The 13,823-nt window shown below is 41.4% G+C and overlaps 1 protein-coding gene and 1 long non-coding RNA gene across 33 annotated transcripts in view; one reads left to right on the forward strand and one right to left on the reverse strand.

Moving 5' to 3' along the window:
* EVL (Enah/Vasp-like) overlaps positions 1-13,823 on the forward strand; it is a 174,524-nt gene that overhangs the window by 79,474 nt on the left and 81,227 nt on the right. For 5 of the 31 annotated variants that reach the window (XR_012416111.1, XR_012416115.1, XM_065518445.1 and 2 more), the window contains exon 1: positions 12,424-12,513. The exons of 21 other annotated variants lie outside the window; for them this stretch is intronic. Coding sequence is in view for 5 of the 10 variants with exons in the window: in XM_065518445.1 (XP_065374517.1) it covers positions 12,503-12,513 (11 nt within the window). In the remaining 5 variants the exon portion in view is untranslated. Of the gene's footprint in view, positions 1-12,423; positions 12,514-13,313; positions 13,518-13,823 lie in introns of those variants that run through there. 5 more of the 31 variants (XR_012416113.1, XM_065518443.1, XM_073998191.1 and 2 more) reach the window with 2 other exon arrangements.
* LOC135964448 (uncharacterized) lies at positions 187-8,275 on the reverse strand. 2 transcript variants are annotated; one of them, XR_010576889.2, is made up of 3 exons: positions 7,972-8,193; positions 7,784-7,857; positions 187-320 (listed from the first exon to the last, which is right to left on the reverse strand). It is a non-coding gene; the product is annotated as an uncharacterized lncRNA (long non-coding RNA). The 2 variants fall into 2 exon arrangements; XR_012416119.1 differs by lacking the exon at positions 187-320 and adding an exon at positions 4,776-4,912 and having other exon boundaries at positions 7,972-8,275.

Raw genomic sequence — 13,823 nt, forward strand, 5'->3', positions numbered from 1 at the left:
CCCAGGAGGCAGAGGTTGCAGTGAGCAGAGATTGCACCACTGCACTCCAGCCTGGGCAACAGCAGGAGACCCTGTCTCAAAAAAAAAAAAAAAAAAAATGCAAGATATACAGATTTTCTAAATACTTTTAGAAGGTATGTGTATTAGTCTGCGTGGGCTGCTGTAGCAAAATATCATAGACTAGGTGGTTTAAACAAGACATTTATTTTCTCACAGTTCTGGAGGCTGGGAAGTCCAAGATCAAGATGCCCATCAGTTCAGTTTCTGGCAAGGACCCTTTTCCTGGCTTGCAGATGGCCACCTTCTTGCAATGCACTCACCTGGCAGAGAGAAAAAGAGAGAGTGCACATGAGAGCATGCACATGTTCTGGCATCTCTTCATACAGAAACACTAATCCTATCAATCAGGACCCTACCCTTAGGAGCTCATGTCACCTTAATTGACTTTCTGTAGGCCCTGTCTCCAGTTGAGGGTTAGGGCTTCAACATATGAATTTTGGGGGACACAGTCCATAGCAGTACACAAGCAAAAAATAAAAATAAAAAATAAAGATCAACATGCTTTTATTACTGCTGTCTTATTCTATATTTTCTATTTTTTATGCTTTTTCTCCTTGTTTTTTCTCGTTTCGCCTTCTGATGGATATATTACATTTCTTCAGTTGAGTGAGAAACTATAGGTTCTATTTTTATTCTCCTCATGGCTACTCCTCCCTTAATGTGACCCATGCTTATACTTATTTTTCTTTATCGTCGTTTTAAAGCTTGTCAGTGTCTGCAGCTTCCGTCAGTCTTTAATGTACTCTTACCGCCTTCTGTTCTTCATAGAATAACACCCTATACGTATACAAAAGTTGCTGTGTCGAATTTTCGAGCAAAGTTATGGATATTTTACTTAAAAATAGTCATTGATTATTGTTGTTTATTCAAACATCATTAAACCTTAGGCAATAAGAAACTTCATGAGATTTTTGTTTTAATGTGAATGTACTAAACACCACTGGATTGCACACTGTAAAATTGTGGCTGTGTAACCACTATCTTTATCTAGTTTTTATATATTTTTATCACCCAGATTTAAGCTATTCTCCCACCTCAGCCTCCTGAGTAGCTGGGACTATAGGCACATGCTACTGCACCCATGTTTTTTTTGTATTTTTTGGTAAAGACAAGGTTTCACCATGTTGCCCAGACTGGTCTCAGACTCCTGGGCTCAAGCAATCCTGCCTCAGCTTCCCAAAGGGCTGAGATTACAGGTGTGAGCCACCGTGCCCAGCTCCTCTTGCATAGTTCTTTTTATCACAAAAGGAAGTTCCATATTGATTAGTCTGTTCCTTCACTTCGTATCAATCATTTTTTTTGTATTTTATGATGTTTTGACATCCTTTTTTTTTTTTTTTTTTGAGACAGAGTCTGGTTATGTCACCAGGCTGGAGTGCAGTAGCACGATCACGATCCCAGCTCACTGCAACCTCCGCCTCCCAGGTTCAAGCGATTCTCCCGCCTCAGCCTCCCGAGTAGCTGGGATTACAGGCATGTGCCACCAAGCCCAGCTAACTTTTGTATTTTTAGTAGAGACGGGGTTTCACCATGTTGCCCAGGATGGTCTCGATCTCCTGACCTCATGATCTGCCCTCCTCGGCCTCCCAAAGTGCTGGGAATACGGGAGTGAGCCACTGTGCCCAACGTTTTGACATCTTTATGGGGCCTTGTTGGCTGGGGAAGAGACTACCCCTCCCAGGGTTAGCTAATTCCTAGAGACAATAAGAAGAAGCTTTTGTTGGTGAGTCTGTCTTTCATATACAAACCAACCAATCCTGAGTCCATACCCCAGCCACTTTCTTTATCTGATGCTCACACACCAAGCCAATATTTCTCCTGCTCTAAATCAACCCAGAGCCAGGTTCCAGACAGCTAGGGACACCTCGTAGGCCGCAAAGCCTGCTAGAATTATTCAGTTGTAGCCTTTTCTAAGCCATTTATCCTGCCTGCCTTGCCTTCCCTATGGAAGCCCCCATAAGGGCTGTGGCCTGTGCCTTCCCCTTGCTCCTGTCTCCTTATTGAATCTGGTGCTTCCCCCGTGGCCCTGCATGTTGTGCTGTGCCTCTTATTTTGTGGGGGAACTGTGAATGACATTAAACTTTTCTTTCAATGGCACTGACCTCTTTGTGTCATTCTCAGTGACCTTTATAAATTAAGACCCAGGCACACATCCCCTGTCACCAGCCTGTGACAACCACTAATCTGTGTCCTGGCCAGGCACAGTGGCTCATGTCTGTAATCCCAGCACTTTGGAAGGCCAAGGCGGGCAGATCACCTGAGGTCAGGAGTTCAAGACCAGCCTGACCAAAATGGTGAAACCCCATCTCCACTAAAAATACAAATTAGCTGGGCCTGGTGGCACATGCCTGTAATCCCAGCTACCTGGGAGGCCGAGTCAGGAGAATTGCTTGAACCTGGGATGGGGAGGTTGCAGTGAGCTGAGATCGCAGCATTGCGCTCCAGCCTGGGCCACAAGAGTGAGACTCCTTCTAAAAAAAAAAAAAAAAAAATCTGTATCCTGTCTCTTTAAATCTGCCTATTCTGAGTATCATATAAATATATAACATGTGACCTTTCGTGTCTCACGTTTTTCTCTGCACATAATGTTTCCTAAGGTCTGTCTGTTGTAGCGTGTGTCAGTACCTCATTCCCTCTTCGTGGCTTAAAAATATTCAGTTGGATGTTCCCACGTGTCATAGCCTGCTATTTATTCCTAGGGGTAAATTTTCTTTTTGCTAGAATATATACAGTGAAATTTTTCCAAAGAAGGTCTGTACCTGTAAAACTTTCTGAAATCTTGTATACCTAAAAATATATTTCTTTCTTCCTTGCATGTATATGATACTTTAGATTGGTATGGAATGAAATGTAAGGTTCAAAAATTTGTTTCCTCCAGCATTCTGAAGATAATACCTCATTGTTTTACCCTAGTTGAGGTGAAGAAGTCTGGTCTGATTTTTGTTCCTTTGTAGGTGACTTGGTTTTATGTGGAAAGCTTTTAGAATTGTCTCTGTCTCTGCTGTTATTAGATACCGTAATTGGTGTTTGTGTCTGTATGTGTACATGCACGTTGTTTTCTTTTTCTTTTTTTTTTTTTTTTTTTGAGATGGCGTCTTGCTCTGTCACCAGGCTGGTGTCAATGGCTCGATCTTGGCTTACCACAGCCTCCGCCTCCTTGGTTCAAGCCGTTCTCCGGTCTCAGCATCCTGCGTAGCTTGGATTACAGGCATGCGCCACCAAACCCTGCTAATTTTTGTATTTTTAGTAGAGACGGGGTTTCACCATGTTGGTCAGGCTGGTCTTGAACTCGTGACCTCGTGATCCGCCCACCTCGGCCTCCCAAAGTGCTGGGATTACAGGCGTGATGCGCCCGGCCCACCCCTTTCAGTCTGAGCTCTTACATCTTTCTTGAATTCTACAAAATTTTCTGTCATTTCACTTCTCTCTCTCTTTTTTTTTTGCTTCTGAGATGCCTTTTACACAGAAATTGATACTTCTGTCCTCCCTGTCCCTTTTTCCCTACCTGATGTTTTAGGGTCAACTCTTTGACCCGATTCTCAGTTTCTCATCTTTGCTGCTTCTGCTGAGCATATTTGTTGAGTTCTCTATTTCAGCAATTATATTTTTATACTAAAAAAAAGTGCTTGGTTGTTCTTCCTTATGGCTTATTCTCACTTAATGTTTTAAGTATCTTCCCTTGTGTCTCCAAAGACATTTATTGTACTTATTGGATTTTAAAATTCTATTTCCCATGGTAGAGGTTGCTTCATTTGTTATCTGTCTTTTAAGTTTTTCTTTTATGGTACTTGCGTTTCTCTGAGACGTTACAATTTTCTTCTGGGAATTAGTAATGATTTCCTTAGAATATTCGGTTTCCTTGGCTGGCATATATGGTCTACTTCTGCTGCAGATGAGTTTAACCAGGAGTGTGGTCGAAAGGGAGTACCTCAGGGCAGGGTGGCCTGGTATCAGAGGCTAGACTCAGCAAACTCTAGGCTTGAAAACACAAGGCCCGATCTGTCCCCTTTTTATACCACTAGTAATTCGTGCACTTCTTGAGTCCCAGTCCTTTCAGGCAAAATAGCTTAACAAAGATTCTGAACACACACCATGTACCAAGAATTGTGCTGCCCACAATTGATTATAAAAGATAAATAAGAAATGATAGTCGCTTCCTAAAGGGGTAATGCTCTGTGACCACTAAATTGATAAAATTACAAAATACAGAGGTAGCACAGTGCAGGAATAATTTTCTCTATCCTGGGGGCTCAGTAAACACTTGATTAAAGAAGATATAGGCAAATTGGATCTTGAAGGACAAACCCAAGTTTGCCTGTAGATGGGGTAAGAAGTCATTTCAGGAGGTGAGGACAGCTGTGTTTACAAGGCACAGGAGCCTGAACCACCAGGGCGTGTACAGGAAACTAGATTTCCCATTCCAGGAGTCTGGTGGTGGGATTTTACCTTTCCCCTTTACTTCTCCCTTTATATGATGAAAGATGTATGTGGAGAAAGATTATATGTAGCATAGTGTCCTCAGGAACACAAGTCCACGGAAGTCTAAGGTCACAGATACTGGTGAAGAGCCATATTACAGTCCCCCTAAGAGATTGCTCAGCTGACATCGGAGTTTCTTTATTTGGCCATTTACGCTTTCTTTCCAGATGCTGTAACTCTGGAAATGAAACATTTTCTGACGACAGGTCTCAGATCATCAGAAAGATTATTTGGAGTTGTTTTTTGTTTTTTTTTTACCTGAGTTGTTTGTTCTTCATGTCTTCCCTCTGGTATGATAAACATTTGGACTTCACAGAGCAGGCAGGCTTAGGCAGGCCCTATCAGCAAGAGCTGAACCTGAACTGTGAGTGAACTGGGAAGGAAAAGGCACTTTAGCGTCTTGTGGCTGGCTGAGCTTTTTTAGTGTAAACTTTTTAAAGAAATGTCTCTCAGGCAAAGTAGTTGAGAATAATAGAATCTCTGGCAGATCCAATTTCCATTTTGGTTTTTGGAGTGATAGTTGAGGTTCCAGGAGTCAACTAATGATAGCACATATAAAATATTATATTTTAAAAGCCTACTGCAGCATTGTTAATAGGATTTCATAATCCTTTGTACATAATCCTTTGTACTCAAAACACCCTGCCTTCTTAACACAAATTCTCATGAAATGTCAGTATTATACAAACATAATTCATTTCTGGTTAGTGAAGGACCCTTTCATTCACAAACATCCCAATGAGAAAGAAAGAGAAGTGAGATTAGTCTGTTTACAGAAAAGAAAACTAAAACCCACAGAAGAAAGTTGACTTTCCCAAGTCACCACAGCAAGTTTTTGAACTAGATCTCCTAAGTAGAGTGTCTTCTAGTATAGCTCTATGATTTATTTTCAGCCCACTCTGCTTTCTGTTGGGGTCTGGATACATGGAAAGCACATCTTTTAATTCAAGTCAACACAGTTGTTGTTTATTGAGCATTTACTGTGTTCAAAATCCAAAGCCAAATGCCTTAGGATTTAATATCAATATCCTGTATGAGTTGATGCCCTTCTTCCTCATTAATTAATTAATTTATTCGTCCATGCATAGTTATTCATACAATCACCACTTACACTGTACCTGCTACCTAAGCAGTATACCAGGTGCTGAGTGCAATTCATGGTGTCACATTATAAGATGCTACCTTAAACAGGATATGTTTCTTAACTTGCTCACTAAATTGCTTCACAAGTGTCAGCAGCTCCTATTCCATCTTTCCAGCATTTTCTGTTGCCCTGACATGGTCGATTTAGGAATTGGTACCATACCTGTAGTACATAGTTATTTATAAGATCATTTTTTTCCATCGGACCTGGAGACACCAGGGTCAAAGTAGAGACCTGAATGCCCAGGAACGTACAGCATGTCAATAACAAAGCAAGGGCTGGAATCCCTGTCTCATAGCACCCTGCTCAGAAAGCTTGCCACATTTTTTGCTGCTTTTCATAATTCTTCTCAATGCTTTATTAAAGCTAGATGATAGAGTTAAAATAATAGCCCCAGAAGGTTCACTCTTACGTGTTACCTACCTAGTGAAACCGATAAAAGGTAGTAGTAACATGTGAAGGACAGAGGAAACGAGGGGTGAAACTGAAAGACACTTCTCACAGAGAAGATGTTTACTCTTAGGCTAGCATCTTCAGAAAATGAGAAACAATACCCTTTTGTAGTTTAATAATCATAATTGACTTCTGCTTCTGGCCATGGCAGAATAATGGTAATGACTTGCTCTCTTGACAGAAACAACTACGAAACTGTGTAAAATATGTGAAGCAACTGAATATAAAAAGGGTACTGAGATTCATGGAAGATATTAAATCCCTGCCATTTTCAGACTTTGGACAGACAGGATAGGACTTTGATTCTTGAGAGAGGAAACGCCATGAGAAGCCCCTGGCTTTCTGCCTGCAGTTACCATCTAGTCTCGGCATGGAGTGGTGGAGCCCAAATGGAAGGGTGATTTAGTCAGCTCGGGGCAGACATTAGAATTCTATGCCACTGAAATAGTTGGAGTTTGCAGGGCAAGGAACTAGAGAAATGGAAGCCCTGTGATGGGGCAAAGACAGCAGAGTTCTTTGTAAGGATTCTAGTTGGATTGTTGGCTGAGAGCTGGGTGTGCATGTGCAGAGTGAGACTCTTCAGGAGGCCTGGCAGAGATCACCTGCTGTAGGGCTAAGAACCCAATGATGATGCCAGAGGTCATTCAGTTCTGGGAGATGTTGCAGATCCAGCTTAACCTGAATGAAGAAACTTCCCTGAACACCTCAGGCATTCAGTTGAGATCCCAGAACGTCACACCTTAGAAGTAGGACTGTGCTCTTGAGTCAGATGCGGGTGGGGGGTGGGGGGTGGAGTTGGGGGGTTGTTTAGGGGAGGCACACCCCTAAGGCTAAATTCAAAATGGAAATAGAACTGAAGAAAGGTTTGAGCCAAGCTTGGTAGCACCAAAAGGATCTGCCAGTAATCTCCCTGACTACCAGAACAGACTTTACATCTTTAAAGAAAGATAGCATAATCCAGACTTTCTGCAATGTATCATACTGTATCTAACATACAATCATAAGTTAGTGGACATACAGAGTCAGAAAATGTGACATATACTTAAGGGGAAGAAAGCAGTCAGTAGACCCTGAAATGCTCCTGAAGTTGGAACAAACAGGCAAGTTCTTCAAGTTACCCATAATAAATATGTTCACAGACTTTAATAAAAGGTGGATAAAGTGAACAAACAGGAAATCCCAACAGAGAAATGGAAATTATAAAAAACTTGCCCATTGAAAATTCTACTACTGGAAATGAAATGAAAAATTTACTGGATGAGACTAAAAGTGGATCAGAGGTCCAGAAGAAAGGGTAGTGGACTTGGAGATGGATCAATAGATATCTAGTCTGAAAAATGGGAAAATATTTTAAAAAGAATTACCAGTGCCTTGTGATAATATCAGGAGGTCTACATACATGTACTTGCAGTGCCAGAGGAAGAGGAGAAAGAGAATGAGGCAGAAGAAAAATAATTGAGGAAATAATGACTAAAATTTCCCAAATTTGGTGAAAAACCTTAAATTACATACCTAAGAATCTCAATGAAACCCTAGCAAAATCAATGCAAAAAGAACCACACCTAAACCCATCACAGTCACACTGCTGAAAACGAAAGAAAAAGAAAATATTAAAAATGACCAAAGGAAAAGGGATCCATTACGTACATTGTATGTGAATGATGGCTGACTTCTCAGAAACCGTGGAGGCCAGAAGACAGTGAAACAATACCTTTAAAGTGCTGAAAGACAAAAAAACCCTCAGTATTCTCTATTCGCAAAAAGTGCTTTGAGGCTTGAAGACAAAGATGTTTTTCAGATAAAAGAAAAGTAAGAGAATTTTATTGCCAACTTACCTGTTGTACAAAAAATGCTCAAGGAGGCCGGGCACAGTAGCTCACGCCTATAATCCCAGCCCTTTGGGAGGCCGAGGTGAGCGAATCCCTTGAATCCAGGAGTTTGAGACCAGCCAGGGCAACGTGGTGAAACCGTTCTCTACTAAAAATACAAAAATTAGCCAGGCATGGTGGCGCATACCTTTAGACCCAGCTACTCAGACGGCAGGAGGCAGGAGAATCATTTGAGCCTGGGAGGCAGAGGTTTCAGTGAGCCGAGATCACACCACACCAGTGTACTCCAGCTTGGGTGACAGAGCAAGACCCTGTCTCAAAAAAACAAAAAGAAATTCTAAAGGAAGTTCCTCAGGCTGAAAAAAAAACAAAAAACAAAAAAACAAAAACAGGAAATTCAGATGTTCAGGGATGGATAAAGATTACTGGAAAAGAGAAATATATGAGTAAACATAAAGACTTTTATTTCTTCAATACACACACACATATGTACACTCACATGACTCTTGAACAATCCAGGGGTTAGGGTGCTGGCCCCTCACACAGTTAAAAATCCACCTAAAACTTGCATCCCCTAAAATTTAACTGTTAAGAGCCTATTGTTGACAGGAAGCCTTACCAATAACATAAGCAGTTGGTTAATACATACTTTGTTATTATATGTATTACACACTGTATTCTTATAATTAAGCTAGGGAAAAATTTTATTAAAATCATAAGTGAAAATATATTTTAATTAGTTTCACTAGTAATTAATTGGAAATGGATTATCTTAAAGTTCTTCATCTTTGTCATCTTCACACTGAGTAGGCTGAGGAGGAAGAGGAAAAGGAGGGGTTGGTCTTGCTGTCTCAGGTGTGGCGGAGGTAGAAGAAATTTCATGTGCAAGTGGACCTGGGTCAGGCGTGGTGGTAGCTCATGCCTGTAGTCCTAGCACTTTGGGAGGCTGAGATGGGAGGATTGCTTGAGCCCAGGAGGTTGAGGCTGCAGTGAGCTGTGATTGCACCACTATACTCTGGCCTATGCAACAGAGCGAGACCACATCTCAAAAAAAGTAGTAGTATAATGGACCTATGAAGGTCAAACCTGTGCTGTTCAAGGGTCAGCTGTATATATATATATATATATATGATTGTCTAAAACAAAAATATATAACATTATATTTTGAGTATGTAACACATATGACAGCTACACCATAAAGGATGGGAGTGGAGAATGAAATTAAGCAATTATGAAGTTCTTAACATTTTACTGAAGTGGTACAATATTAACTCAGTGTACTTTATAAAGTTAAGAATGTATATTGTAATCCCTAGAAAGACCTGTAAAAAAATAGAGGTATAGCTAAAAAGTCAACAGAGAAATTCAGATGAAATTCTGAAAAGTATTTAGTTTACCCACAAGAATACAGGAAACGAAGAACAGAGGAACCAGAAACAGACGAGACAAACAGAAAACAAATAGCAAAGTAGTAGACCTATATCCATCTGTATCAATAAGCTAAATGTAAATAAACTAAATACCCCAATTAAAAGATAGAAATTGTCAGACTGGGTGAAAATGCAAGACTCAATCATACACTATCTATAGGACAAAGATACAAATCAACTGAAGGTGAAAGGATGTGTAGTAGGCAGAGTAATGCCATCACCCTGCCCTAATCCCTAGAACCTGTGACTCTGTGACTTTACATGGGATGGGCATGGTAGCTCATGCCTGTAATCCTAGCACTTTGGGGGCCAAGGCAGGAGGATCACTTGAGACCAGGAGTTTGAGACCAGCCTCAGAAACATAGCAAGACCCCATCTCTATTTAAAAAAATGTTTTTAAATTAGCCAGGCATGGTGGTGTGTGCCTATAGTCCTAACTACTCAGGAAGCTGAGATAGGAGGGTCACTTGAGCCAGGAGTTTGAGGCTGCAGTGAACTATGATCACACCCCACTGCATTCCAGCCTGGGTGACAGCGATAGACCCTGTCTCTAAAAAAGTAAATAAATAAAATATTACCTTACGTGGCAAAAACGACTCTGGAGATGTGATTAAAGTCGTGGACCTTGAGATGGAGTGGTTATCTTGGATTATCCATTGGGTCCAGTCTAGTCACATGAGTCCTTAAAAGTAGAGAACCTGTCCACACCGTGGTCAGAAAGACATGTCGCTGTGGAAGAAGGGTCGGAGCAATGCTGCGTGCTTTGAAAGCGGACAGAGGGGCTATGAGAAAGCAATGCAGGCAGTGTCTAGAAGCTGAGAAAGGTGAGCAAGAGAGACCCATGTGGGACTTCTGATGATGTTGGGCTTCTTACCTCCTATGATCTTACAAAACTCTTAAGATAGTAAGTGTGTGTGTTATAAGCCACTCAGTTTGTGGTAATTTGTTACAGCAGTGCAGAAAACCAATGTGGCATGGAAAAATGTACCTAATAAGAGCTTCAAAACCCATGAAATAAAGAGTGACAGAATTAAAGAGGGAAATCCAGTCACAGTTGGAGATTTCAGGACCTTTCCCTCAGCAGTTGATAGAATAATTAGACAAAAACAAACAACAGCAACAAAAAGTAACAAGGACATAGACGTTCTGAACAATACTATTAACCACCATGACCTAATTGACATTTTAGAACACTGCACCCGACCAGTTTCAGAATACACATTCTTTCCTTGTGCGTATGCTGCATCCGCCAAGGTAGACTGCATGCTGGGCCATAACGCACATTTTGATAAATGTGAAAGGATTGAGATCATACCAGGAAAAACAAAGGAAGAAGTCACACCAAATATGTTCTCTGAGCCCAGTAGAATTAAATTGGAAATAAGTAGCGACACATATAGGAAAACACCAAATATTTCAAAATTTAACAAAGCACTTATCAATAATCTATGGATAAAAGAAGAAATCACTAGAGAAAATTAAAAATATTTTGAACCAAAAGAAAAAAGAAAACTGCAATACATCCAAATTGTGGTTTGCAACTAAAACAGTGCTTAAAGGGAAATGTATATCATTAAAAGCCTCTTAAAAATGCATTTTTAGCATTCAAAGTGCATTCATCTCTGCAATTAGAACTGATACTTCTTTTGTACTGTACTCTGTACAACTATTTTTCACTATATCAATATTTTAATGGATCTATTAAATATTTGCTAACATTATCAAGCCATGGCCACAAGGTGAGTACTGGAACCAATACAGGGAACAGAGGGATGTCAAGAGGAAACCTAGAACCTTAATGGTGAATGGGCTATAGAAATCATCTCAGGTCCCCTTAGTATACTGATCGAGAAATCCATGACCAGAGGGCAGGATTCTTCTTTCCTAAGCCATAAAAGTCCTTTAAGGACCAGTACGGTCGTTCTGAATTTTTTGTCTGTGATTTCTAACACAGTGCATGCTTCTTAGTGAGTTCTCAGTAGATTTTGAAAGAAAGATTGAACTGGATTTTATCTTCATGAGAACCCTGTGGGAGATAGGCAAAGTAAGTATAACTAACCCCATTTTACAGTTGAGGCCACCCATTTAATGAACAAGTGACAAAGCCAAGTTCTCAGTGTTCCTCAAATGTTTTCCTTTCAGGCTCTAAATTGCTGACTTAAATGTCCTCATTAGAGAGAGCTGTCTGCTCGGTAGAAGTACAAATTTTGTTCCAGAGTCAAATATTAAGACTTGATCGGCGGCCTGGCATGGTGGCTCATGCCTGTAATCCCAGCACTTTGGGAAGCCGAGGCAGGCGGATCACCTGAGGTCGGGAGTTTGAGACCAGCCTGACCAACATGGAGAAACCCTGTCTCTACTAAAAACACAAAATTACCTGGGCATGGTGGCACATGCCTATAATCCCAGCTACTCAGGAGGCTGAGGCAGGAGAATCGCTTGAACCTTGGAGGCGGTGGTTGCGGTGAGCCAAGATCGTGCCATTGCACTCCAGCCTGGGCGATGGGAGTGAAATTCTGTCTCAAAAAAAAAAGATCAGCTTATAGTCTTTATCATCTAGTCTTCTATTCTCTGGAGAGTCAGCGGGGACTCTTGCGAGTTCTTGTAGCCTTTTCTTAAGGCCTATAGGAAGTCGTCTGTGCTGAGCCTGCACTTTCTATAACAGATGGAAAACCGAGGCCCAGACCTCTTAAATGGCATTGACTTAGACAGACTATAGAGCTAGTTCGTCGGGGGCCAGCACCACGACCTGGCCCCTACCTCCAGCAGGCATCACCCACCCTTGCACCCTTGCAGGAAGTGCTTAGAGGCTTGAGGTTGCCAGCCGTGGAGGTGTCAGGCCTGTGAAGTGCCTCTCAGCCACCCACGCTGGTAGGGCTCTGCACTGCTAGCTTCTTGTTTCTCTATTTTCTACCTAGGTTTCAGTTTTTCACTTGGGTTTGTTTCCCCTTTGTCTCTGGTTCAGCTTCCTTTTCCTGTTTGGTTTTAAGTAGTCTATAAAAATCAAGTTGCTGTCTTCAGAGAGTCTGTGGTCCTCTGATCAGCATAGCCCAGTGGGAGTACCGGACTCACCTCCTCAGGGTTCCCTGTGCTGCCACTTTTCAGCCATGGCCACAAGGTGAGTACTGAAACCAATACAGGGAACAGAGGGATGTCAAGAGGAAACCTAGAATCTTACTGGTGAATGGGCTGTGGAAATCATCTCATGACCCCTCAGTATACTGATCAAGAAATCCATGACCAGAGGGCAGGGGACTTACATGAGGTTACACAGCACGTTGGTGACAATCTGCTCACTCTCCAGCCACTGGTCTTTCCATTACACAGGCCTGTGTCTCTTGATGCCTGTGACCCTTAATGGCTTCTGGATGAAGGATTTACTCAGAAATTAGCCCCTACCTCAGATTATAGGGAGGAGGGTCTGAGCCATCTAGGGGATTGTTGTTTAGCTCAGAGGTACATTTTGGTGAGTCCTGGCTCTTCTCTCTAGAATGACCTGAGACTGGTTGTTTTATCTAAATATAGACAGAGAGAGTTATTTTTATTATAGGAACTTCATGAACTTAATAGCAAGAATCCTGACCCTCCACTTGTGAGACTTGTGACCTTAGGCTGTTGCTGTTTAGCACATGTGTGAGTGCCAGCCAGTCTACAAACTGCACTCCTCATTGAGATTGTTCTTTCTAAAGGGGAGATTACATGTTGGACCTGCCTCTCCCCTGCCATACAACTCTGAAAGATTATAGATGATAGGACAGACAGACTTTTATCCTGTGGGGTTTGGGGCATTTGTTTGGTTGACTCATGACAGCTTTGTTTTTTAGCATAAAGTAACGGTCCCTCACTTTGAAAATTATTTCACAATTTTCAAAGTGCCATTTCACCAGTTTTCTTATTTGAATCTTTTAATCGTGTTAGATCGATGAGAACGCCGTCATCACTCCTGTTTCATAGCTGAGAAAACCTCTGAAAAGTTGTGGGGCTTGTCCGAGGTCACATGGCAGGTGGAGGAAGGAATGGAACCAGGGTTTAACAAGGATGGCCTCGTCCGGTGGTTTTCGCAGCACGCTACACAGGCTCTTGAGAAGCAGTTTGCAGTGAGTTGTTAAAATTGACATGGTGGTAGGTAGAACTTGTCCAGGGCTGCTTATTTTCCAGTGGGCTTTATTTCTGCTCCTATCATTTTAGTAACTTTCTTTTAACTTTAGAGGACTTGTGAATGGAACTTCTGAAAACAGAATACTTTTCATTTCAAAGGCATATCAACTTCCAAAGTCATTTTTAGTTGTAAATTACATTGTGAAAAATTCCAGCAGCTTATTCTACCCTGCCAATTACTAATTGCAGAAAATTATATCAGAAGTAAATGGGGAGGAGGCACATCAATCTCTTTTTCAGTTTTAAAATCGTAGAAATCTAGAAGTTTCC

This window comes from Macaca fascicularis, chromosome 7 (assembly GCF_037993035.2).
Source record: "Macaca fascicularis isolate 582-1 chromosome 7, T2T-MFA8v1.1".
NCBI lineage: Eukaryota > Metazoa > Chordata > Mammalia > Primates > Cercopithecidae > Macaca > Macaca fascicularis.